The following is a 27,008-nucleotide window of genomic DNA, read 5'->3' as shown; positions in this document are numbered from 1 at the left end:
CACAGTGTAGACTTTTCTAGACCAAAGGCAATCATTTTGGGAGCAAGAATCAGCTGATAGGGGAGGACCTGGGCACAGGGCTGTTACTGGGTCTGGAACTGGAGAAAGCAGCCCACTATTCCACGGGGTTTATGGGAAGCCTTCTCAGTTCAGTTGGTAATTAACTTGGTCTGTAGGTAGAGCCAAAACAAATAATCGGAGGGCAGTGGCCTCAAGCATACTGGCTGCTTCTTCCATCCTCATCTTGCCAGCCTCTGCCATGGAGGCCCCCAGGATCCTGGGCTTGTCACAACTGCTTCTCCTTCTAGGTCTCCCTCTTCTCCACTGTGACCCTCTGTGAGTAGGCAAGGGGACAGAATGTGTCTCCTCCTGTTCATTTCAGTTTATGTCCCTCTGACCCATCTGTCTCTTTTCTGTCAACGTGTTTCCAAGGGTCTTTGGAGCATTTCTCTTCTTGTGATTGATTCCCTCTACACGTCAATGTGTTCTCACCATCATTTTCTTTCCCTCTGCATACCTCTCAGTGTTTCTTGTACAGGTATGGGTGGAACCCCACAGCCTCTGAAGGCCCTTTTAGCTCTGACTCTATGACTTCCATCTGAGTTTTCTTGGAGGGCTTTCTTCTGTAGGTCTAGCTGGGGGGTCTCCTTAGCATCTTTGAGTGTAATCCCTCGTTTTCCTTCTGCACAACTTTGTGATTCTCTTAGTGCTTTCCACTCTGTGTCCCTGGACATCCTTTTGGTATATCTTCTGGTACAGGTACCTCCTGGTCGCCCCTCGAGTTCTATGGGTGGGGAGTCCTGAGAACCTCATGCTCCAGGTACATCAGGACCCTGAGCAGCCCCTGGTCGAGCCCCTTGAAGTGCATCTCGCCATTTGGGACTTTCCCCTAGAAAGGAAGTTGTTGTACGATACGTCGCTCACACTCTCCCCAAAAAACAAATATATGACCTTGGCTTCTGTGACGGTAAGTGTGTGTTGTGGTACAGTGTAGTTTGGCATGCTGTTCTGTGGGATTGGGGTTGGTAGAGATCCCAAGACAGCTCCTTTATTGCTCCAGTCAACTCTGGAACATAAGGTCTCAGGATTAAAGGTGGTTTGGGTCAGACCCTAAGAGGAACTTCCTAAGTGTGAGGTTTAATTCTAGGAAGTCATGGAGTTCAGAGGCAAAGGACTGCACTACATGACCTCTGACTTCTCAGAGTCTAAAGGCTGTCTCTTTCCTCTGACTAGAGAGAGGATCCTTAAAGCAAGTACTCTGCCTCCTCCTACAGAAGACCTTCTCTGAGTCTATCCTTGGCCTCCACTCCTCTGAGAGCTCAGTTTGACTCAGTTTGCTATATATTTGAGAAATGAGGCCTTTATCAGAGAAACTTGCTATAAAATCCCCTTCCCACTTTCCTATTTTACTTGTAGTCTTGCCTGCATTGGTTTTGTTTGTGCAAACCCTTTCCCCTAACTTCTCTAAGATTTTAGATGCTATCCCACTTGGTCCCGCACATAGTGTGTTGTCTATTTTTTTTCTTTTCTACCAAAGGGGCCATCCCCATGACTACTTTTAAAGAGACCTATTCACTAAATGGGCATTACCTCACTTTGAGTACCTGAAAAGGCCTTAGCCTCAAAGGCCAAGGTCTCCCATTTCATCATGGACCATCTTTAGTCATCCTGATGAATATCTGGTCATTGGATCCAGATGACTCAGGAGGAGAAAGTGAGGCTGGTGACCTTGCACAGCCCTCCCTCACTCAAAACAAAGTCCAGTGCAAGTCATGTCGTCATTTCTTCTTCAAAAATGAAGGACAAACACACTCCTCTGAGAGCTCAGTAGAGGTGGGGACCCAGTGGTTGAGGTTCTCTTCTCCAGTCATTTAAGCATCTTCCCCCTGTGTGCAGAGCACTGTACTGGGCACATAAGAAACAACAAAACTTAAAACTCAGTCCCTATTCTCACAAAAATTACAGTGCCACAGCAAGATGAGCACAGAAATGAACAACTATTGACAATTTTTACGTGGTTGATGCATTGGAAAGGAGCACACAAAAGGCTTCCCCTAATGGGGAAATCATTGCTAACCAGGGATGGAGGCAGAGAATCAGGAAAAGATTCCTTAGAGTTATTCTGTAGAGTAGGAATTCAAGGAGAAATAACAATAATAATAAGTACAATTTAGATAGAGTTTATTACGTGTCAGGTACTGGCCAAGAACTCGACAAACATTATCTCATTTGATCCTTACAACAACCCTGGGAGGTGGATGTTATTATCCCCATTTTACAAGTGAGGAAACTGAAGCAAACAGTGGTTAAGTGACTTGCCCAGGGTCCCACAGCTAGTATGTAAGGCTGGATTTGAACTCTGGGTCTGGTGCTCTATCCAATGAGCTGCCTAAGAGAGTGGGGCACTCTATGCATAGAAAAAGCTCGAGCAAAAGTGCAGAAGGAGGAAAACATATAATGCATGGGGTGAGGGCCGAAAGAAGGTTTTTTGACTGGAATGTGCTTGGAAGAGTAAAATGAGACATGACTGGAAAGACAGGCTAGGAAAGATTGGCAGGACTGAGATGTCAGGCGAAAGAGCTGGAACTTCATTGGAGAGACAATAGGGAGAGTTTTAAGTAGCGGAGTGTCATGATTACCTTCATACATAAGAATCATGGATATTTATAATATATTTATTTGGTTATTTAATTTAATTGTTATTGGTTTACATTGATTATTTAATTTAATTATTTATTGGTTTATATTGGCTTTTAATTTAATTATTTAATATGTATTTTATTTCTAACATTATATATATAATGTACTCAAATTAACAAAACAAGAAATGTATAACCTAAAGAGATAGAGGTCTGAAAGAGAAATTAGACCTCCATAAAGTTGTCCTCTGCTATGTATGGACCAAATTACATCATTTAGAATCGGAAGAGATTGAAAAGGAACCCTGAAGAAAAGTTATCATTCAATCTCTTCATTTAAAAGAATCCAGTTCACCTCTGCTCTTACATCACTTACATTTCCTAATGTGCTGGGCCGACAAAATGGGAAAAGCAGAAACATTTGTGGGTGATGTTAACAGAAGTGGGATGGGCAGGGCTTGGTAACCTATTGGATCTTAGAGAAAGGAAGGGAGACGAAAAAGAAAAGCCTAAAGTTAAGAACCTGGGATGTTGGATAAATGGTGGTGTCTCAGATGGAATCAGGGAAGTCAGTGGAAAGAGCAGTTTTGAAGGAAAGGTACTGAGTTCAAGACATGTTCTTCTCAGATCCCTGAAAGCGTAGTCTTCCCTCCACGTCCAGGGAAGCAGTACGTGGTCCTCAAAGCCACCTCAAAGACCTTCTCTCTGATGAAAACAATCCTGGTTGCTCCACATGCTGGCTATATCTTCATCCAGACAGATAAGACCATCTACACCCCTGAGCAATTGGGTGGGTCCCAGTGCCTGGGAGGGACAGAAGAGAGAAGACTGATTGACTTCTAGCTTCTGGCATTGCTCAAAGAGCTCCCCTTTCTCTCTCCATTACCTAGAATCTCTGGGCTCCGGCTCCCCCTAACTACTTAAGGTGGCTGGACTTTGGCTCTCAATCAATGCCCAAGGTCTTTGAGTTCTAGTTTTCCTCACTGCCTAGGGTCTCTGAGTTCTTATTTCTACTGCCAAGATATCTGGGCTCTGGCCAACAACATATCTTTGTTTCCCTTCCAGTTCAATACAGAGTGTTTACAGTGAATCATGGATTAGATCCAGTGATGAGGCCATTCACCATCGACATTAAGGTTGTTTCACATGGGTCATGAGAACTGGGTCCTGGGCATCCTAACAGAGCTAGGGAGACCTTGGGAAATATATCCTAGGAGTGGGGGAGGAGGGCTTGAGTATCCCCTGACTCTCCTTTTTCCCCCCAGAACCCCCAAGGCATCTCTGTCATCAGCCAGAATTTAGGGGAGGAGAGTGGTTTCTTCGTGGGTTCCTTCCGTCTCCCTGAATTGGTCAGGTATCCCCTACCCTGCTCTCTGCCCCCAAAAGGTCTTCCCTCTGATACCTCCCCATCTTCCCCTTCCTCTCCCATCTCCTATCTGTGCCAGGGCTTCCCAAAGTGGGATGGGGGAGGAGGGGAGTGAGTCTGGAGGTTGACTAGCCACCAGGTCTAGATTGTGACATTACTGCTTCAGTTTTGGAACTTGGACCATTGAGGCCCGATACCAGAGTGGGTCCCAGAAGCCATACAGTGTGTCCTTTGATGTGAAAGAATATGGTAAGCAACCTTGGGCCATGCTACTAACTTTGAACATGTTGTCTAGGGCTCTGGAGTTCTAGCTGGTGGACTCAGAGAAGTGGGGTTCTGGGTTTTGGGGCTAGGGCTCTGGACTCTAGGTTCCAGGTTCTCCTCTCCTTAGAAACTCCCTTCCTCACCAATTCCAAACTCTCTCCTTGTTTAGTGCTCCCATCCTTCGAGGTTCAGTTGACTCCCAATAAGACTTTCTTCTACGTTAATGACATGACCTTGGGAATAGATATCGAGGCCAGGTGAGCATTGCCACCTCTCATATTCAGATAGAGGACTTACATGGGTAAGGGAAGTACAAAGGGTCAGAAAGGGGGATAGAGAGGCACTTAGGGGTGGGTCCAGGTAGTTCCCAGCCTCTTCTGCAAAGAAAACTGGGAGAAATCTCAATCATTTGGCTTCTGAGACATTTGGGAAAAGTGAGGACCGGGATATCCTCTGGACACACTTGCTATGGCTGACCCAGCAGAGTCATTGGAATAGAGAAGTAAGAATCAGGGTCTTGGCAGTTCTGTGAAGCTGTGTGAATACTTCAGAAACAGTGAGACAATCTTCTCTGGGCCTCTAGGTATGTGTTCAAGAAGCCTGTTGAGGGACATGCTCTGGCCATTTTTGGGTTGAAACTGGACTCTGGTTGGATCACCATCCAGGACTCAATGCAGAGAGTGAAGGTTGGCATTGACCATTGACCCTCCCTCTAATCCCCACCTTCTTCTGAGGCTCCCCTTTCCTTTATCAGCTTTTCTCCTCTTCGTCCTGAGCCAGATCTCTGAAGGCCACGGACATGCTTCCCTCAGCAAAGCCACCCTGACTGCAGAGTTCCAGGACCTCGATGATCTCCTAGGGGGTTCAATTTTTGTCAATGTCACTGTATTCTCCACTGGTGGGTGACCCTCTTACCTTTCTCCACTAATGCACCCCTCCTGGTTCTCCTAAACTGGGTCAGAAGAAGGAAGGAGGAAGGGGAAGAAGAAGACACTGGGTTGGGCTTAACAAATAATTCAGTCTTCTAGAACCTCAGTTTCCTCATCTGTAAAATGGGTCAAAAGACTTAAAATCCTCTCCACAAGTGAGGAGGAGGGTGCAGGTCAGAACTTCCCTAGTTTCCTGGGACTTGCTCTCCTCAGAGGCTTCTTTGTTTACATAGCTGGTGAAATGGTCCAGGCTGAGACCTCAGGGGTGAAGATAGTCCGGAGTCCCTATAACATCAGATTCACCAGAACACCCCGTTATTTCAAGCCTGGAATGCCTTTCCATTTTGGGGTGAGGAGCCACCAAAGGTTGCAGACATCCTTCAGGATAGACAGCCCATCCTATCTTAGGACAGAGACTTATCCTCCCTGCCTCCCCAAGACAGAGACTCCTTCCCCAAGGACAAAGGCCCCCCCATGACTTCTAGGACAGAAACCCCACTCTTTCTTAGGAAAGTCATTTCCTCCCAGAACAGAAATTCATCACCAATATGAAGACTTTCCCTCCCCATGATAGAGACTCTCTATCCTGATTACCCCTGATATTAGGACTGAGCAGCAGTATTTACCCTCCCCTCCCCAACCCTACTCACAGGTCTCAGTCACCAACCCTGATGGGTCTCCAGCACCTCGGGTCCACGTGCAATGTGAAGGCAGTATAGTCCAGACTTCAGACGAGGGGGTTGGCTCTTTGACCCTTAACACTGCGACCAACTTGGAGAGACTATCCATTCGAGTAAGGACACAGAGCCCAGTGCCCTGGGGTTGAATGTGGAGTAAAGACCAGAAAGGTCATAGAGCCTGGGAAGGGGCTGCTGCTGGAAGGAATGGCTTTATTCTTACACCTAATTCCTAACTCTCCCCAGGTGGAGACAAAGGATGGGCAGCTGCAGCCCCAGGAACAGGCCTTTGCTGAGTTGACAATCCAGGCCTATAAGACTCAGGAAAACTCTGGAAACTTCCTACACATTGAGCTCAACGCCCTGGAAACTGAGGTTGGACAAAGTCTTCAGCTGAGTCTCAATACAAGGCACAGGAATCAGGACACCAAAGACAGAATCACGCACTTCACCATCCTGGTAAGGAAAGATGTGAGGCAGAGCCTTCAGGCAGCGTGGGGGATTCCTCATCTCCCCTGACATTCGCTGTGGGAAGCACTCAATTATCACTGCCCAGGGATGAGGAGGGGAACCTTAGAGAGGGACTTGTTGCCTGGCTCTGTCACCCCCTTCCAGAGTCCCTCCTCACTGTGCTCTTCTCCCCTTTGCTAAGTTGTTGAGCAAAGGCCAGATCATACGTGCCCACATCGAGCCCAAAAGAACAGGGGGCGTCGTAACATCTTCCATGATCCCTGTGAGCCCAGAATTACTGCCATCCTTCCGCATTCTGGCCTACTACATCCTCCCTGGCTCCAGTCCAGAGCTCGTGGCTGACTCCATCTGGATTGATGTGAAGGACACATGCATGGGCACCGTGAGTCATAACCTGCCTTCCCTCCTCCACACCTGTCCCCCAGTCCCACTGGCTTCAGTGTCCTCTCTCTTCTTCCAAGAATTTAAATGTTGAGGCCATGAAAGTGCTGAGATCAGAGATAGAAAAGATCAGTCTGGGTAAGAGTGATCAAGGAAGAGTTCTGGGAGGAGGTGAGATTGAAACTAGATATTGAAAGACAAGAAGAATTTAGAAGGATCAGAGGGGCAGAGAACAGTGGGATAGATTACAGCAGCCAGGGTCCTTTAGTAGCAGGGTCTCAGGGGGAGCTCTAGGGGCTGATGAGGCACTGGGAAGATTGGGGAGAGAGGAATAGATGGGCCCCCCACATACCCAGGAAAGCAGCTGGGGAGCCACATTCCTAACCCTCTGTGCCTCAACTTCTCCTTACCTACCCATGCACACCCAGCTTCGGATAGGCCTGAAGGATTCTGCTGATGAAGGAGTATTTGAACCCAGTGTCTCGGTGAACCTACTGTTGACTGGCGACCCTCATGCCCTGGTGGGTCTGGTTGCTGTGGACAAAGCTGTCTATGCCCTAAACAGCAAGCACAAACTTTCCCAGAAGAAGGTGAGGTCATGCAAGGAAGTCCAGATCCCACTGCTACTGGGTATGGCCTGGGACAGCCCAGCTTAAGGTCCTCCTTGGTGGTCACAGGTCTGGGATGTGGTGGAGACTCAAGACATTGGCTGCACTGCTGGAAGTGGGAGAGACAACTTGGGTGTTTTTACGGATGCTGGTGTGGACCTCACAACCAATGTTGGGATGAGCACAGGGGCTAGTGAAGGTAGGAGAGAGAGACCACAGGGAGCAGTCAGAAGAAGACAAGGAGGGGTTAGGAGTCATGGGATACAGTGTAAAGAACACTGGATTTAGAAACACAGAATATGGATTCAAATCTTGGATCTACTGCAGTGCCCTTGGACAAGTCCCTTTCTTTAGTCTGGGCCTCAGATTCCACAACTGTAAAACAGGATTGTGCTAGACAGTTGCTAAAATTCTTCTGGTTCAAGGTCCTATGATTAGAAAGGTGGCTGTGAAGGAAGCCCCATAGAGAGAGTGAGGAGGAGTAGCTAGAAAGGGAATTTTATCACCAGAAGAGTCATAATGAGGGTGGGGTGGTAGGTTGGAGGCAAAAGAAAAATTTGACCACCCATCTCCAGCCAGTGAGCTGCACTCTGTCTTTGGGATAGGAAGTCCAGGGTGAAATGACCAGATGTTCTGGCTCACAATTCAGAGGACCTTCCTCCCAATCTAGACTGGCGATGCCCCCAGAGTTCCTCCTCCTCACGCAAACGCAGGTCCCTGAAGATTCTGGAAAAGAAGAAACAAAAAGGTCAGAATCAGACCTTTTTGGTGGCTGCTCCTTGAACCCACGAATCCCAAATTTTGGTACCCCCAAAGTACTGAACCTCTAACTTCCAAACCCTGAACCCCTAAATCTTGAAGAACTATTTGGGAAAGGTGAAGGCAAAGCCTGGGGAAGGAAAAAGAGGACCTTCTATGGTCTTGGCCCATATGGACTCAGGAGCCTCCCCTCACTTCCCTCCTCATGCAGTGAATGAATTCAGGATAGAGCTGGAGAGACACTGCTGTGAGGCTGGGTTTCGGGAGGGGCCTGTTGGACTCTCCTGTGAGGACCGGGTCCCCTGGGTACGCCATGGTCCATCTTGTAAGGCTGCCTTTCTACAGTGCTGTCACCTCAGGGCAAAGCTGGACCAGGAGGCCGAGGCGGAGAGGCTGCTGCTGGGGACTGGTAAGAAGGGAGGCAAGGAAAAGGAAATAGAGAGAGGGCAAGCCAGGCAGCAGTCAAGGTTCCAACAGGGGCACCCCATGCACCTATCCCACAGTTGACGAAGATGATGATGATGATGCAGACATGCTGTTCTCTGAAGACTCAGACCTGACAGTGCGTACAGCCTTCCCAGAGAGCTGGCTCTGGAGAAAGGTCACTTTGCCCAGAGACCCTGCCCGGGGCTCAAGGTAAGACCAAGGTTCCCCAAGGTCCTTTCCTCCAGTGTCTTAGGACAAAAAACAGATAATACGTGCGAGTTCAAGATAACAACTATTAACACAAAGCAAAGACCATACCTGAAAGACAAGGACAATGACCTTGATCCCCAGGAAAGTGGTCCAAGGATAGTGACTGAAATACAAGGGTAATGGATTGGATTATGGGAAAGTGACCATAACGCCAGGATAGGCACTGATGCCAGACCTCTGACTTAACCCCAATATAGTAACTAGGATCCTTGACCAATTGACTGGCCTTAGGATAGTGACTGTGGCTCTGATGGAGATGTCCCCATCCCACCCCCTAGTCTCGCAGCTATGACCATCTCTGTGCCCCTGCCTGATTCCATCACCACTTGGGAAATCATGGCCGTGAGCCTCAAGAAGGGCAAAGGTGAGTCCTCTCTGCCCCATATCCTAAGGTCTCAAGTGGGGCCCCATTCTTGGGCATGTTGGGAGTGCAAGACCTATTGGTTCCAACAATCCCAAATCCACCCCCTTGACTATATAACCTTCTACCTTTTCACCTGTCTGCTCTTGTGTCAGGTGTTTGCATCTCAGAGCCCCTAGAGATGACAGTCAGGAAGACTTTTTTCGTGGACCTGAAGCTGCCTTTCTCTGTGGTCAGGAACGAGCAGGTCCAAATCCAAGCCATACTGTACAACTATATGAAACGAACTGTCCAGGTGAGCTGTCATTGGGAGCTTTGAGTGAGTTAGGAGCAACCTCTGAAAGAACCATGAGTGAGCATTAGTGAGCTAGCAGCCATGGGGGAAGGTGCCTATGTGTGAGTGAGCCATGAGTGAGCCCCATGTGATTTACGAGCAATGATTAGACCATGGGGTAGCTGTGATGTTGTTGTGACCTCTCATGCATCAACCATCAATCAACCAGACATTTCTGGGCCAACCCCGTGGGATGTGCTTGGCTTGATCCTCAAAGTGCAGGGGGATGCTGAGAAAGAACCTGGCTCTCTGGGTTCATGGGAGACAATTAATAACCAGGGCAGGGTAGGAAACTAGGTGACACAGTGAATTGGCAGTTTTCTATACCAATAAAATCACAACTAGATTACACATTGGGCAGAACATTAGGCTTCGAGTTGGGAAGACCTGAGTTCAAAATACAAACAGACCACAAAGTCCTCTCTTTATCATTGAAGTCTCTTGATGATCTGGCCTCAACCTGTCTTTTCAGGCTTATTCCACATCCCCCTCTTCTATGGACTCTAGTCCAACCAAACGGTCCTTGTTATTTCCCATACAGGAGAGACACACCATCCATCTCCACTCTCCTTTCCCCTTCTCATCTCTGCCTCTTAGAATTCTTCATTCCTTTCAAGGCTTAACTCAGTTGCCATGTCCTACACAAATCATTTCCTGATCCTCCTGGCTGCCGGCACCTCCCTTTCATTGATCTCCAAGCCCATCCCTTCATGTTGACTTTATTTCTATTTTGTATATGTTTATATATGTAACTGTTGTCTCTATTTACAGAATGTAAGTGCCTTGAGGGCAGGACTATTTCATTTCTGTCTTTGTAACCCCAGCTCCTAGCAGTGCCCAAGTACCTAACAAATACTTTCTATGCTTTGATTGATCTATGAAATGGGCAGGTTGAATCACCAGGCAAGCCCTTCAGCTCTAATATTTTATGAGCCTAGGACCTTTCATGTGGGTTGATGTGGGGACAGGTTTCAGGTTCTCCCTCACACTTCTGAAGAGACAATGGAACTATTAGGTGGCCCTATGGTACTTGGTACCTGGGTCTTCCTGCTTGTGGTGGCAGTCTTTGTCCTGATTCCCTTCCCACCCAGGTTCGTGTAGAGTTTCCGTACAAGAAGGCTCTGTGTAGTAAGGCCAGCAAGACCCGGTCCTTTTTCCAGAGAGTCTCCGTGCCTCCAGCCTCCTCAAGGGTGGTGTTGTTCACAGTGATGCCTGTAGAGCCAGGCAACGTTGATGTAGAAGTCACGGTTCAGGGGTTTGGTGTCTGGGACCAAGTGAAGAAGACACTCTTTGTCCGGGTAATTGAATCCCTCAAGGGTAAGACCAGATAGGAACATGGGGTGTTGGGGAGATGCAAAGAAATCCCTCACCCACCCCAGGCAATATTGCTGCTGGCCTCTCATATCGCTCTAGATATTTTCTTAACTTTCCCAAAGTCCCTTCTTGCTTGGGTCACTTTGATAATGTTCATGCGGAGGTTGTACAGCTGACCTTTGGCCCTCACAAGATATGTACCCTCAAAATAGGTCCTATTTTCCCATGCAGAACACTTTGCTCATAATACCCCCAGCAGACAGAGTAAATAAAATAATCTCCATTTTACAGATCACTCCCACATAATTAGGGGAGCTAGGACTTGATTCCCCACAGCTGGAGCCCATGTAGGACAGAAAACACCTAATGAAACAGAGGGAGTACATGTCACCAGACACCTGAGTTAAGCCTGTGCCTTTGATAGATGCCGTTTTCCTGGAGGGAAATATTGGAGCAGAAATTGTCAGACTAAGTTGATTTATACTTAGGAAGCAAACAAGATATCAGAATAGATAAGCCTCTGCCCCATAATAAACTGGAGCAATGGTTATCGACTGGAATATATTCTGGGTGCTGCCAGAAAAACAAAGACAAAAGAGATGCAGTCTTTTGCTTTCCGCTGGGTCTCACTACAATGGGGAGACAGGATACATACTCCCATGATGATAACTAAAGGTCCCCATGGGACAAGGACTAGCTCACCAGACTCTAGTGGGGGTGCCTTGACCAGTGCTGAGGGGACAGTGGGAGAAAGGGGCTTGAGCCCCACAGCTGCCGTGGGCAGGACAGATGTCACCCGAGGAGACAAGCCTTGTGCCCAACATCCAGGAAAGAGAGAGCACTCAAGGAAGTGGAGCCACAGGAAAGTACGCTTGTTTTCTGTGCTCGTTATTACAAACCCCTTTCACTTCACATTTCAAGAAGTACTTTTACTTTTTCACAAGATAAATATTTTCTCCACAAGGTATGGTAAAATGGAGAAATCATTAGACTTGGAGTTGAAAGGCCTTCTCTGAAAAGCCAGCTTTTTAACTGTGCAACCTTGGGTAAATTGTACCATCATAGGAGGTCATTGCTAGTCATCCTGACCTACGTCTAGCCATCGTACCCCAGCGACTCTGGAGGAGACTGAGGCTGATGACTTATAGCTCTCCCTTACACAAATCCAATCCACTTGCAAGTCAAGACAATGCCTCCTGATGGCACTGGTCCTCTTTGCTAACAAAGTACGAACAATATCGTAGTTTTCCAGCTTGGAAGGAACACTGGAGCATATCGAGACCAGTTCCACATTTTATAGATAGGAGGGAACATGGTACAATCAAGAAAGTGCTGGACAAGAGTCAGAAGGACCTGAGTTCGAATTCTACCTTGAAACTTATTAGTTGGTCGTGTGGTCCTGGGCAAGTTACTTAACATTTCTTAGTCTCAGTTCCCTTATCTGTAATAAGAGTATAACACCACTTCCCTCCCAGGATTGCTATGAGAATAAAATGAGATAACATATGTAAAGCATGTTACAAGCACAATATGAATATTATTATTATCGTTAACATCATCATTAGAAAAATGAAACCCAGAGGTCTCAAATGATTTGTCACACAAGTGGTAAACGGCAGAGCTGGGGATTTGAACTCAGGTCATTTGGTTCTGTACCCAACAAATATCGCACTGCACCATGCTGGCGCCCTTTACTTCACTTGTCCTCACTTCCCCCAGTTGTAAAATGGGTGGGAGTTTAGACTAAATGATTTTTAAGTTCCTTTTTACATTCTGGGAATCTTTTGACTACAGGTAGAAGGACAGATAGAGAGATCGTCTTACAGCCTACTGTTGGACCCTCAAGGTTTGCGAGAACACTGGCCTGGGAGGGGTGGGAAAGCTCCAGCGATCCACAGGGTGCGTGTGCTCATATGCCTGCAGGTCTCAAGGCCACCAGGGATGGAACCCAGGGCCTGGCTCATGATAATCTAGCCAGCCTACCAGGCTATGTCCCACCAGCTCCAATGGCCTCTGCGGCAGTCTGACCCTCCAGGAACTCTGATCCCCTTGTCTTGAAGGGCTCCTGGAACTGGGAGACCATGGGAAATTCATTTCTGCCCAGGTCACACCCAGATAGAAAATGTGTCGAGAAGGATCTTTGAGAACATGGTGCCTGGCACGAGACCAGAAGTGTTTGTCAGTGTACAAGGTAATGAAAGCAAGCCTATTCCTGTAGAAGTGGGACAGTGGGACCCACGGTGGGAGCCTTCCTTTCCTTAACCTGAGGGGGATGGAGTTGACATGGACTACTCTGATGATGACAGTGCCTCACCCCTCTTTCTTTCAAGGAGACATTCTTGGGGAGCCCATCCTTGGAGCCCTAACACCTTCTGAATTTCACAAGTTGCTGAACGTGCCAACCGGCTGCCCCGAGCAGACCCTGAGCTCCCTGGCCTTTCTGGTCATCCTAACCCAATACCTGGATGCCACGGGGCAGTGGGGCCAGGTTGGGGTGGAGCGGAGAAACCAGGTGATGGACAACATTGTGACAGGTAAGTGTATGTGTGTGTGTCGCAGGGCGGAGGCTGTTAGCACCTCCCAGTCTGGGGATGTGTTTCCTCTGGCCATTCCTCATTCTAACCCACAGACATCAACCCTGAAGTCCCCAAATTATAGCTAAATCTCTGCCTTGCACAAGTATCCCCAGAGCAAGGCATTTCCTCACTTAAATACTGCTGGTCCTCCTCCATGTGCACCCAGACGCTGACCACTGCCCCAGGTTAAACTTGGACATTCACAGAGAAAGAGACAGAGAGAGACAGACAGACAGACAAGACAGACAGACAGACAGAGACAAAGACAGAGACAGACAGAGACAGCGAGAGTTATCACTTGACTGATTGTTTTTTCAATTGACAGGTATTAAAGTGCTTACTAAGTGTCTGTCAATGTGCTAAATGCTAAGGATACCAAGAAAGGCAAAAAACAAGACCCTGACCTAAGGAGGTTATATTGTGTTTTTTAATAGTATTTTTTCTAATTATATGTAAAGATAATTTTCAACATTATTTTTTATAAGATTTTGAGTTCCAAATTTTTCTCCCTTCCTCCCTCCCTTTCCTCCCCAAGATAGCAAGCAATCTGATAGAGGTTATACATGTGCAAACACGTTAAACATATTTCCACATTAGTCATGTTGTAAAAGAAGAAACAGAACAAAAGGAGAAAACCATGAAAAAAAGTTAAAATAGTGCATTTCAATCTGCATTCAGACTTCCTAGTTCATTTTCTGGATGTGGAGGGCATCTTCTAGCATGAGTCTTTTGGAATTGTCTTGGACCATTGTATTGCTGAGAAGTGAAGCCTGTCATAGCTGATCGTCCTAAACGTTGTTGTTGCTGCGTACAATGTTCTCCTGGAGACAACATACAAAAAACTGTACATGCAAGATACCTACAGTGTAAATGAAACACTAATTCCCAGTCACAAGCTATATATCAATTGTCCATTCTTCCCAAGTTATACCCAGACTGACACTCCTCTAGATATACCTTGTAATGCCCCTTACCCTGGGTGTGACACTTGGCTACCTAGGCCTGCTAGGACGGAAATGCCCCAAATTACACCACACAGTGGCAACTCCTCCAAGTTGCATTCAGGCACTGACCCCCTCCCCAAGTTTCCTTTGGATGTTGCGAATCTCTGCGATTCACTTAAACACTGACACTCTCCTAAATTACAGTCAGCCACTGATATCATTCCTTCATCTTAAACCAGGATGCAGGTACTGAAGCTCCATCCCCTGCCAGTTACACCCAGATACACTGACCCTCCCAGCTTTGTCACACTTGGACACTGATATCCCCTGAGGGTTCACTGGGATCCAGTACCTGAGACTGACTCTTCATCATCTTCTTGCCAGGTTATGCCCGAATGCTGGCTCACCGCAATTCAAATGGTACCTTCCACATTCACAGTGAAAGCCCCGGGAGCACGTGGTGAGGAAGCTGTTGTCACTGTCCCCAGGCCAATGTTTTGCCCCAATTATTTCTCTCTCTCTCTCTCTCTCTCTCTCTCTCTCTCTCTCTCTCTCTCTCTCTCTCTCTCTCTCTCTCTCTCTCTCTCTCTCTCTCTCTCTCTCTCTCTCACACACACACACACACACACACACACACACACACACACACCCTGTTCTTGAAGTATTTCAATGTCCCTGTTGGTGTGTCTACCCAGCTGGGTCCTAGACTTGCCCCCATTGCTGAGTCAGGCCATTAGCCACACGAATGTTGTGGTCAGGGAACCAGCAAGGCTCATTTCTCAGGGGGTAGTACAGGAATCCCCTTCTTTCACTCTAATATGTGTAGACGTATCTCCTTTTAAAAACTTGGTGGATTTTAAGGTGAGGTCAACACCAGAAGACCTGGGACATACCCCCTCTAGTGTCTGTGAATGCTACTACCCCCACACTAGCATGAGAGCCCAAGTCTGGGGGTCAGGAGAAATGGATTCTATTACCAACTCTGATGTGATAACTCAGTATATGAGGCCTCAGTTTCCCCATCTGTAAAATGAGTTCAGTAATACCTTCCCTGGCAAACTCAGAGGAGGATTAAATATGACAATTAAAGATATTTATTGACATCCTGCTAGAGCCCAGTCACCTTGGGGGCGAGGGGGAGAAGGAGGACTAGACCGAGACCCTGACCTCAGAGGCCAGACAAGGGGAAAATGGATAGATAAAGCACTAAGTAAGTATTTTCTAAACATTAATCACTGTGCTATGTGCTGAGTATATAAATAAAAGCAAGTAAGATAGTTTCTGTCCTCAAGGAGCTTATATTTTTAGTGGAAGAAAACAATACGTGAAGCAGTATGGGGAGGATACCTTCACCTGCAGCAGTCAAGAATGAGGGATGAGGTTCTTTCCCAAAGGGTGGTCTTGGGGCATCTGTAAAAATTGGTAGTATAGCTGAGAAGACCCTTAGGGGACAGCTAGTCCAAGTCCCTTATTTCTCATACAAGAACACTCAGTTTAAGTGATTTACCCGAGTCTAGCCTACTGTGTTTCAATAGAGGTTATATCATACCACACCCAATGAAGAAAGGCTCCTGATAGAAGTCCTCCCCTCAGGGATCTCTAAGTCTCGCTGTCAAGGCTTAGGGGTAGAGATCAGCCTAGACTGGAGGGCTCAGGAAGGGCTCCTTGGAGGAGAACCCTAAAGATGCAGAAAAAGAAATGGAGGTCACCATGTGGAAGCTACAGAAACACAGGCACTGTTTGGGTGTTGGGAGTGCTCCTCACCATCCCCAGTGAGTCTGGTGGAGTAGAACCTCTGCCCCATGACTCTCCTGTCTACTCCGTGGACATGCGTCTGGGCCTCCTCCATTTCACAGGCTTACCAGCTATGTATTCAGGGTCTTTGCTATGGCCTCCAAGTTAATGACCAAAGGCGGAATAGACACAGACACTCTGTGCAGCAGTGCCAAGTGGCTCATTACCCAGAGACAGGAGGAGGATGGGAGTTTCCAGGAAAAAGCTCCAGTGATCGTGAAGTCCATGCAGGTGGGCACACGGGCCCTGACCACCCAAAGGAGCAGGAAGGCCGTTAGGAGGGCAGGGAGGGACAATAGCTTCCCTTGGCCCAATGCCCACTGAAGAAGCATCCTTTTCTCCTAAACTTAGCCCTGCCCCTCTCCCAGTCAATTTTGGGGCTTAGTACAGTTCCATTCAATTCAATTCAATAAAACATTTATTAAATGCCTACTAAGTACCTGCAAAATTCTATGGATACAACAAGAGGCAAAAGACAGTCCCTTCCCTCAACTTTACAGTCTAATGGGAGGAGAAAACATGCAAGCAAATACATACAAATCAAGATGTGTACAGGATAATGGGGAGAACCCAAGGCACAACTGTGGTCCAGGAAGAGATAGGGAATCAGCCTTCCACTGTGTGCCCAGCCCTGTGTGGAAGAGAGAGGCAGGGAAAGAGGTCCCTGGGCTGTAGTGCTTGTGGTGCAGTCAGGAATCCCAGAATAATTGGTAGTAAAGCTGAGAAGACCCTTAGGGGTCAGCTAGTCCAACTCCTTTACTTCTCATACAAGAACACTCAGACTAAGTGACTTGTCCAAGAACATACAAGCTGAAAGTAAAGGAGCCAAGATTCAAATCCAGGTCCTTCTACTTGAAACAGCACTCTTAGGACTCAGATATGGACCAGAGAATGACACCTGAGAGAGGTGGGCAGGAGTCCCAGTTAGAGTCTAGCTCTGCTGTATAATGTATAATGCTGTATAATAAGAAAGTCACTTCTCCTCTAGGGGCCTCAGTTTCCCCATCTGTAAAATGAGAACATTGTACTAGAACCCCAAGCTATTTCATGACTCTGAATGTGAGACTTGGGAACTCAGATCGCGTATACCATAATCCCACGCCTCCAACCAGACTCTAATCTTCTAAAGGTGCATGATCTTGGATTTTTCCTTTCTGCCCCCTACCTGGTTTGACTTAGGGAGATCAATGCCAACAATTTAGGAAGGTCTCCTGGAAAAAGAGGGTTCCCAAGCTGAGCTGTTGTTGTTCCTCCCACATCTGCAGGGTGGTTATTGGGGTTCGGAGGTCAAAGTTTCTCTGACAGCTTTGGTGCTGATTGCCCTGAAGGAAGGCGAGATTCCATGTGCCTCTGAAGAACTGGTAGGAGGCATTGTCACTGGCACAGAGAAACACAATGGGGCCTGGGGGAGACATAGGAATCTGTGGTCTTTTCTGTACACTGGGTGGTGGGGTCCTGGCATTGATGGAAGGCACCGGGGCTGGGGCTGATGGGAGGACCCTTCTGACCATTCTGCCCCACAGAATGTGAGCGCCAGTATTCAGAGGGCTGGCGCCTTCCTTGAGAAGCAGCTGCCAAGCCTGAAAACAGTGTTCAGTGTGGCCATTGCCTCCTATGCCCTGGCTCTTGCAGACAGCCCCCGGGCTAATGACCGTCTGAATGAATTTGCATCACCAGGTGAGTTTGGACATGCAAACCTATCCCATGGGATAACAGGGTTGTATGTCACCACCTACCTCTACCAAGATAACATAATGCTCTAAGCTCTTATTGTACTGATCTCTTTGGGCAGCTTCCCTTTTTCCTTCTTTTATCTACATGTATTTTGAGAATTTCATCCAGCCCTCTTGGGTTAATTTCTCCTGCAAAATATTATACTAGTTAGATTTTGCCTATCCTTTCCTTGAACCCTTTGGAATCGACTCTGCAAATAACCCAGGGTGCATGACTTGGCTTTCCTCTCTTCTTTCTAGCAGGAGCTCTGTGATGGATATAATCAGTCACCTGTCCCTCTCTCCTTTCCCCTCCCCCACCCCAGACTCCTATTTTTCCTATTCAGCAGTAATTTCTTCATGTTCAGAATCAAGTCCATAAAGAGCCCTTTCCTCCATCCCTCTTGGAGGATGAAATTCTCATTAAGATTTTTACTCTGGCTAATGACTTGATAGGGCAAGTAGATAGCCCAGTGGACAGAGGACCAGCTCTGGAGTCAGTCAAATCAGACCTCAGATACTTTCTAGCTGTGTGACCCTGGGCAAGTCACTTAACCCTGTTTGCCTCAGTTTCCTCATCTGTAAAATGAGCTGGAGAAGGAAATGGTAAACTACTCCAGTATGTGACCCAAATGGGGTCACAAAGAGTCAGGCACAACTGAAAATGACTGAACAACAAAACAACAAATGATTCAATGACCAAGAATGGGCAAGTTGATGGGCTGCTTTCTTTTGACAGAGAAGGGGATCAGCAGATGAATGGCTAGTCAAAGTTCCCCATCACTGTAGTATATGCTTCCATGCTAAGTTTGTGATCTGTTTCCCAAAGATATGTTCCATTTCTTCCTTCTGTCCAAGTGGTCTGCTGAATATTCCCATCATAATTGCCTCTCCTTCTCATCAATAGTAATGTTATCCATCCATCCCTCAGTAACCACTCATCAGGTAGAGGCTCTATGAGTACTGCTTGGAGATCATTAGATTTAGAGCTGGAAAAGTAGATCCCATAGTCCTATCTTCTCATTTTATAGATGAGGAAACTAAGGCAGAGAATCTTCAGTGGTTGTGTAGAGGGGATTCTGTTCAGGTATAGTTGTATTTGATGACCTCAGAGGTCTCTTTCAACTCAAGTTCTGTGATTCTGTCAGACTTCTAAAGTCCAAGAAGAGATTGAGAGAGCAAGAGCCTTTCTTTCTGATAAGGATACTGATGCTCAGAGAAGTCATAAAATCATAAATTTAATCGAGTCTAATTCCCTCATTACTGATAATGAGGCTGAATCCCAAAGAAGTCATAGGAAAATAGAATCATAGATGTTAAAAACAGGAAAGGTCCTTAGAGACCAGTGATACTAAACCCTTCCTTTTACTCATAAGGAACCTAAACCCTAGATAAGTGATGGGATCATAGATTTTGAGATGTAAGGGACCTCATAAGCCATTGAAAACTGAGGCCCAGAGTAGTTAGGGATTTCTTGCCTGGGGTCACATAGATAGTAAGCATCAGACATAGGATGTGAATCCCTCACCTAAGACTACCTGGACTCTAGAGCTGGCCCAGGGACCACACAGCCTGCATGGGTAACCAGTTAAGCCTCTTTCTCAGATAAGAGCCACTGGAAGGTGGGAAATGACAAGAAGTCACTATATACCGTGGAGGCCACAGCATACGCTCTCCTGCAGAAACTACACCTAGGTCGGCATGAAGATATACATGGCATCACCAAGTGGCTCATTGGGCAACGGCAGCTTGGTGGTGGCTTCCGCAGCACACAGGTGACTAAGATAGAGGGCACCCCCAGGGACAGCTGACCTGGGCTGCAGAAAATGATTAGCTTTCTCTTTTCTCCCATAGACCACAGTAGTGGCCCTTGAGGCCCTCTCCCGCTACCGACAGATCGTCCCTGTTGGTGGCGTCTCTGATATTCACATTCAGATTACTGCCCCTGCTCGGGGATTTACTGTGGAGTGGAACATTGACCAGACTAATGCCTACCAGCTCCGCTCTCAAAAGGTACAACACAGCAAGGAGATAGCAAGACTTAGGCTTCTTTGTGGCCAGGGACTCCCTGCTCTTGCAGCCTGGCTTCCTGGCCTCCTCATCTGATGACTTCTACCTTTTGAGTGAATAGCCTGGGGCAGGGGGACTATTGGGCTAGGTTGTTTCTAAGGTTTCTGCATAACTCTGACATTCTGCTATTTTGCCCTCAGTTCTCAGCCCAGGACGACGTCATCATCAAAGCTAGTGGCACTGGGAAAGGCACCCTCTCTGTGAGTCTGACCTTTCTTCCCCTGGGTTCAAGGTCAAGGTGCTATATGGGAAGACAAGCTAGGATGTTCCTGTTCCCCTGGAGTGTCCCTAATGCATGAGTCTGGTTCCCATCCCACCCCTCTTGGCCTGAGTCCCCTAGACTCTGTCTCTTCCTGTCCCCTATCCTCAGTCGGGGATAAACCCCCCTTTTTAGCCCATATGAAGTGTTCTTCTCCCCTTCATTTGGATGTTGGAGTCCCTTCTGACTTGTTTTCCTCCAGTTATCAGTCTCCCCTTGGCGTCAGGAGCTCCCTTTCTTTGCCAATCAGCACATGGGTAGATGGGTGGGGTCTGCCATTTTCATGGGTACATCTCCACTGCAACCTTAGAAATGGGAAATAGGAGTACTCTTCTACCACTACCCTTGTCCCACCCTGGAGAAAAGGCCCATGCAATGGGAGTAGTGACTGCTGAACTGGATGCCCTGGCCCCTCTCATTCTCCCTCTCTCATCTTCCCACTGGCCCAGGTCCTGACCATCTACCAAAAATTCCCAGACAGCCAAAAGAGCTCTTGCCACCCTTATCATCTGAATGTAACCCTGCATCCTGATGGTAAGCCCCCTCCCCCAACATTTCCAGGGCCCTTCCTGAAGGAGGAAGGCATCCTCATGTCTTGGATAAGCCTGACTTTTCTTCCCCACTCCATCCCTGAGGGAAGCATCCACCCAACCTCTTCCTGGAGAAAGTGTCAACATATCTGAAGATATCTCCCACTGGTTCCCAGGGGTGAGCACACAAATACCCCTGGAGTCTCAGCTCCTCCACAGGCTTTCTTTTATGGGTGTTTCCACAGAGAGAAGGGAGGGAGAGACCTACCATCTGAAGATCGAGGCAAGGTACCCTCATCTCTATCTACTTTTGTGAGGTACCCTGATTTCCTGTCCCTCCAAAAAAGAACATGATCTATCCTGTCCCACCATAGTGCTCAGGTCCCTTGGTACTGGAGGCTCTGTACCTCTGAATCTGATAAACTGTCTAACCTGGACTTAACTCTTACATCCTGCACTGGAAGGCCTTGTGATCTGTCTGTGGCTGGTTGTTCCACAGTATCAGGTCCTCAGACTTGGCAGAAATCCTTTCTGATATCAAGGTCCCATCCTTCAGACACTCTCAAATTGCCCAAGCCCCCTACTCATCCAGGTAGCACTCTACCTTCAGGTACACAGGACCCCAAGATGCCACAATGACCATCCTGGAGGTGTCGCTGTTGACTGGCTTCTCTCCTGATGAGGGTGACCTAAAGCAGGTGATTCAGAGGAGGGAAGGGGAAGTGGGGGGTGGTTCTTAGTTGTATCTAGAATGACAACTGTATATGGTGACTCATCAGAAATTGGTCCCATTCTTTCTTTACACCCTCCAGAAGGGCTTGTGCTTAAAGTCTTCCTTTCCTGGTACTTCCCAGTAGTTGCTAAGGAGAGAAACAATAAATTAAGCAGAATATAGTCCTAATTCTACAGAATTTGATCTCCTGATACCTATCCCCTGGACCCATTCCCATTGAACAACTGCATTTCCAAAGAGGGTATATCTGCCCAGTTATAGAGAATGGGGCTTCAACTTTCTTATTTGTCCAATGAGTTTGGAGAGGCTGCTCTCCCCAGTCTGGAAGGAGGAGTTAGGTTTTGAAAGTGAATCGGTACTTCCCCTCCTCCAATCCCAATTTGGGCATTGATGCTCTCTCCTTCAGGGTCTAGAGGGCCTCACCTAAAACCCCAACATTCCTGAGTCTCCCAAGTCTCTGAGTTCTTAGAATCTAAATCCTTGACACCCTCAATATCTCCTATGTCTCCTAGTTCCTGAGTTTCCAACCTCCCAAATTCCTAATGTTTCAGAGGCCCTAAGTTCCTGACATCCCTAAGTCTCCAGTGTTCCAGTGTCCCTGTCAGGTCAAATCACCTATTGTCCCCAAATCATCAACATTCTAAATCTCTGATACCCCCCAGATCCCCATCTCTCTGAGTTCTGATGTCCCAGAGACTCTGTCATCTTAGTGTCCCTGGATCCTTGATGTAACAAGTCCTGGATGTCCCGTTCCTCTATTGCAGCTTACAAGTAACATTGAGATGTACGCCTTCCAGTATGAGACCAAGACCAGCTCCAGCAATAGCTCCGTCATTCTCTACCTGGAAAAGGTGAGGCCAGAGCAGTCCAGGCCACAGGGACATGCCCCCTGGCATTCCCAAGGCTCTCTGGGCCACAGCCATTAAGACACTCAGAATGCACCCCAATATATGATTCCCTCTGGCTTACACTCATTAGCACATATGGGAAACTGATACTTGGTTAACCAGGAACTTTCTCAGACTTATGTCCGTTCACACACAGCTCCCTCTGGTTCATGACCATGAACAGGTGAAATCAGTCAGCTAGCATGTATTAAGTGTATTCATGACATTAAGTGCAAAGTGCTGGGAATCAGAAGGAAGGCAAACAAATAGTCCTTGCTTTTAAGGAGCTCACAATATAATGGGGGGAAACAACATGCAAACAACTGTACAAACAAGATATATACAGGATAAATTGGGGCAATCTCAGAGGGGAGGCACCCAGGAACATACACCCCAGATATCCTTCTTCCCTAGGTCCCCCCATTGGTATATGGGAAACTGACACATACAGCTCCCTCTGACCAATACCCATTAGCACACAGAGAGAGTTGGCACACAGCTACACACCTTTCTATCAATCAGTGCCCATTGGCACATTAGAATACGTGAGGGCAATGGTGATTTCTCCAGCTAAAGTATCAGGGACCCTTTTGGTTCTGGATACAGATCTATGGAATCCACCCAATCCCAGGCAGGTCCTCTTCCTCCAGCGTTTCATGATCGCCATCTCTGGGCTGCCCTCTTCCCACAAATAGCTCCCAATGTCCAATGTTCCTTGGTCAGTGCTCCCCTTGTGGTCAATGTACCCAAAAGTAGTATCTCTCATGACCAGCATGCCCTGTCATTGGAGTTCCCCATGGTCACTGTCTCCTATGGTTAACACCTCCCATGAGGGAATGTCTGCCATGGTCAATACCTGATCAGGAGCCTGTCTGACCCCTCTCCCAGCTCTCCAACCAAATGAACATTGTACTTAGCTTCCGAATTCACCAGCTACTTAAGACAGAGTTCTTGCAAGCTGTTCCTGTCACCATCATCAACTACTATGAGCCTGGTGAGTATGGGGCAAAGTAAGTAGGACTGATGACTGAGGCTTCTGGGGCAGGTGAAAAGGAGGTGAGTCAGACCCAGGAGGCTGAGCTAAGGAGGGGCCATCTGGAATGGGCAGAGCAAAGGGAAACACAGGCCACCCCCTGGTCCCTCAGACAGTATTTGAGTAGGATCTGAGAATTCTAGGCAGCCCAGGTCAGAGTTACAGCCTGTATACCTGGGGCATGAGGAGCAGGAATGCCCTAGGTCTCAGAATGGGGATCAAAGAGTCACTCAAAGGCCAAGCCCCCTTTGGAATGGGAAGGCTAGGAGCATATACTGTAAGGGGTGGGAAACAGAAATTTAACTATTCCTTGGGCACCAGGGAATGTGGGCACCAGGTTTGTGGGTTGTGGTTCAGGGTACCACAAATGACCTGCTCCATCATTCGGCCACTTGGGGCTAGTCCCACCCAAATCAGTTCAGGCCAGTTAGAGGTCCTTGATAGTGGGAAAGTTGCAGGACCCTGAAGGGTCCTTGGATTTAAGCCCCCTTGTTTCTTGGCTGACCCACATGGAAATGGCAGAGGAGAGATGCAGTGCCTTCTACAACCTGCCTGGGGACACTGCGCTCATGAGAAGGATCTGCCACAAAGATGTGTGCCGGTGTGCTGAAGGTGAGCTGGGGCTCTGACCCATCTGGGTCAAGAGGCATGGAGGAGAGCTGGGTAGACAGCAGGAGTTGTTCCCACCTTGCTCAGCCTGGGAGGCTCCAGTTATAGACTGAGTTCTGTAGGGGCCTCTGGAAATGCTAGAAGTAACTTTGGGAGATGCTGTCTCACAGGCAGTTTATTTCAGGGTTGTATGGGATCAGGAACAAGTCAACATTTTGCAACCTTTAAAGGGCTCTCCAAAACATAAAGCTGGAAAGGAGTCTGGGATACAGTAATTTGGAGACACCTAGGTGGCGCAGTGATTAGAGACTTCAACATGGAGCCAAAAAGACCTGAATTCAAATCAAGCCTCAGACACTTAGAAGTTTTGTGACACTGGGCAAGTCATACAACCTCTGTCTGCCTCCATTTCCTCATCTATAAAATGCAATAATGCCACCTACCTCCAAGGGTTGTTTCGAGGATAAAATGAGACACTTGTAAAGTGTTTTTCAAACCTTAAAGTGCTATTATTATTGGAGAGGTAAGGGAAGACAGACAGTGACAAAGTTTGGGGAGTTTTGTTTTATGGGCAGAGGGGATTAAAGAATAGTTTAGGGGAAAGGAGTGAAGGGTTCTGGAAGAGTTTTTGATTGACACTGACATTACTCTACTTGTCCAACTGTCTATACATATGTCTATTTGCCCACCTCTCTGTTCTTCCATCTATCTGTCTATTTGTCTTTCCTTGGGCTCCATTCTCTCTAACATACCCAGAAAAGTGCCCCTCCCTCATCAGTAACTACAATGGCATCGACCAGAAGGAACTTCAGATCATAGCTTGTCGGCCAGGAGTTGACTTTGGTGAGTGCCAAGGCCCCTCCTATAGCTTACTGTGGGACCAGAGGTTCTTAAGATGGGCACATTTGAAAGGCAGGACTGGGTGGAATCCAAGACCCCATGAGGGATAAGGGTGGGCAGGAGATGGGAGTGGGTCCCTACACATCAGAGCTAGATGGCCTCATTTTCAGTCTACAAGGCCCACTTGGAGGAACTGGAGAAGCTTGACACCTATGTCTACTACACCATGAAAATCCTAGAAGTCATCAAAAGTGGTGAGTTCAGCACCTTGGCCAGTCTCACAGGCCTGGGGAGGGCAGAGGAAAGGTTAAAAGGGGAGTGTATTGTGCTCCCTGCATGTTCCTGAACAGGGATGAGATTGGTTCAAGAAGAGGGGGAAATGTGTACCTGCAACAGGCAAAAGAATCACATTGATGAGTTTCCCCAAAGAGACTTGGTTTTTAGGTCACCTTTGTCCAAAATGCCATCAGCCTCTCTTAGTTTTAGGATCATGGAATGCATAGCTGGAAGGGACCTTACAGATTATTTTGTTCAATCAACAAGTATTTATCAAGCACCAACTATGTGCCAAGAATTGTGCTAAATGCTGAGGATACAAAGAAAGGGAAGTAAACATTCCCTACTCTCATGGAACTCCCAGTCTCATGGGGGAGATAACATAGAAACAACTATATCTAACCAAGCTATAGACAAGTTAAATTGGGGTAATTGTAGAGGGAAGGCATTAAGATAAAAGAGAACTAGACAAGGCTTCTTGCAGAAGGGGAGACCTTAGTTGAAACTTGAACAAAGCCAGGAATGCTAAGGGGCAGAGTGGAAGAGGAAGAGAGTTCTAGCCACGGGGATCAGCTAGAACAAAAGCTGGAATCTGGGAGATGGAGGGTCTTGGAAAAGGACCAACCAAGAGGCCAATGTCACTGGAGCAGATTCCATGATGGGAGCAATGTATAAGAAAGCCAAAACAGTCTAGAGGGGCCAAGTTAGGAAGAACTTTCAGAGCCAAATAGGAGATGCTCTATTTTATTTTGGAAGCAACAGAGAGCCATTGAAGTTTATTGAATTTTGCAGTTGAAGAAAAAGACTCAGAAAGGTTGGGAGGCTTGTCCGATGGTCTCAATGATGTTAAGTAACAGATCGAGCATCTCTGCCTAGAAATCTTAGGCTTTTCCCTCCTCCTCCTCCTTCTTCTCTTCCTCCTACCATCTTGACAGCCCAGAGGGTGCCTAATCCCAAAGTTCTTGAGAGGGTTTGTAATTGATGGTAGATTCTCCTTCCTCAGCCTCTGAGCCCAGTTTCCCCAATTGCAACCTCCCTTCTCAGAAGAAGGTTCAGCCTCTTCAGCCCTTAACCTGACTAATCCTGACATTCTCCAACTTCCATATAGAGGCTAAGGAACCTTCCTCATTTCTTTACCCTACAGGGACAGACACCGGAGTTCTCAACAAAAACAAAGAATTTGTCTCCCATATAATGTGTTTCCATGCCCTTGGGCTGAAGGCCAATGAGACATATTTAATCATGGGTCAGTCATCAGATTTGTGGAAGACCAGAGATGAGTAAGTTCTAAAGACTGCCTTGCTTGTTATGTGTGGGGTTGGAGAGTCCTGAGCCCGCAGCAGAAACTGTCCTACCTCTAATCTATGTGAAGAACGGTGGGATGCAGGATGTGCGGTTTTTAGAACACGGTCTGAGTCCCAACCTTCAAGCCTCTCTAGCCAGCAACTCAAACTGCAAATCTGCAAAACACAAGTCTCTCCCATTGGACAAAATGAAGATGCCTACACTCTTCCTTCTCTCCCCTCAACACCCTACACCCTTTTCTTCTGTTTTAACAGCTACAGTTATGCCTTAAGCACGGATACCTTCATCATCAAGTGGCCAGAAATATCTGATGTCACTTTTTCAGAATTTCGAAAGGAACTGGAAAGGTTTTCAGAATTTCTGGGTGTTCATGGCTGTGAATATTAGCTGGTCTGTGTCCAACTGTGCCCTCAGAAGAGTGATGATGAAGAATGCGAATGTCTCCTATCTCTCAGCAGAGAGCTAGTAGACTACAGGCATGGAATGGGGCGTACAATTTCAGATGAGGCTATGTACTCATTTGCTTTTCTTGATCTCATTTTTTATATTTGTTCTATTTGGGAACAGAGGATCATTGGGAAATGATGATGATGTTCAAAAAGGACAAAGTATCAATAAAAATTTGAGGATTTAAAAAACAA

The 27,008-nt window shown here is 47.2% G+C and overlaps 1 protein-coding gene across 3 annotated transcripts; it reads left to right on the top strand.

The window, feature by feature from the left end:
* Nucleotides 1-188: 188 nt before the first annotated feature.
* Nucleotides 189-27,008, top strand: LOC140500140 (venom factor-like). 3 transcript variants are annotated; one of them, XM_072602454.1, is made up of 41 exons: nt 196-336; nt 760-967; nt 3,267-3,429; nt 3,705-3,775; nt 3,905-3,993; nt 4,172-4,254; nt 4,439-4,526; nt 4,853-4,955; nt 5,050-5,167; nt 5,432-5,547; nt 5,851-5,991; nt 6,122-6,334; nt 6,528-6,728; nt 7,156-7,317; nt 7,405-7,534; nt 8,006-8,083; nt 8,306-8,503; nt 8,598-8,730; nt 9,069-9,154; nt 9,307-9,446; nt 10,577-10,783; nt 12,594-12,645; nt 12,904-12,990; nt 13,130-13,333; nt 14,704-14,779; nt 16,176-16,344; nt 17,379-17,474; nt 17,637-17,790; nt 19,431-19,600; nt 19,680-19,838; nt 20,036-20,095; nt 20,604-20,688; nt 20,930-20,972; nt 21,295-21,382; nt 22,182-22,268; nt 23,193-23,298; nt 23,860-23,949; nt 24,703-24,789; nt 24,957-25,040; nt 26,207-26,342; nt 26,622-27,008. In XM_072602454.1, the coding sequence occupies exons 1-41, from the start codon at nt 260-262 to the stop codon at nt 26,752-26,754; spliced, it is 4,971 nt and encodes a 1,656-aa protein (XP_072458555.1). In that variant the 5' UTR covers nt 196-259; the 3' UTR covers nt 26,755-27,008. The 3 variants fall into 3 exon arrangements, with proteins under 3 accessions (XP_072458557.1, XP_072458555.1, XP_072458556.1); XM_072602455.1 differs by lacking the exons at nt 196-336; nt 760-967; nt 3,267-3,429; nt 3,705-3,775 and having other exon boundaries at nt 3,903-3,988; XM_072602456.1 differs by lacking the exons at nt 22,182-22,268; nt 23,193-23,298; nt 23,860-23,949; ... (2 more) ...; nt 26,207-26,342; nt 26,622-27,008 and having other exon boundaries at nt 189-336; nt 20,930-21,001.

This window comes from Notamacropus eugenii, chromosome 4 (assembly GCF_028372415.1).
Source record: "Notamacropus eugenii isolate mMacEug1 chromosome 4, mMacEug1.pri_v2, whole genome shotgun sequence".
In the NCBI taxonomy this organism is placed as follows: Eukaryota; Metazoa; Chordata; class Mammalia; order Diprotodontia; family Macropodidae; genus Notamacropus; species Notamacropus eugenii.
Note: the sequence above shows the minus strand (reverse complement) of the source record. Positions and strands in the feature narration are given on the sequence as shown.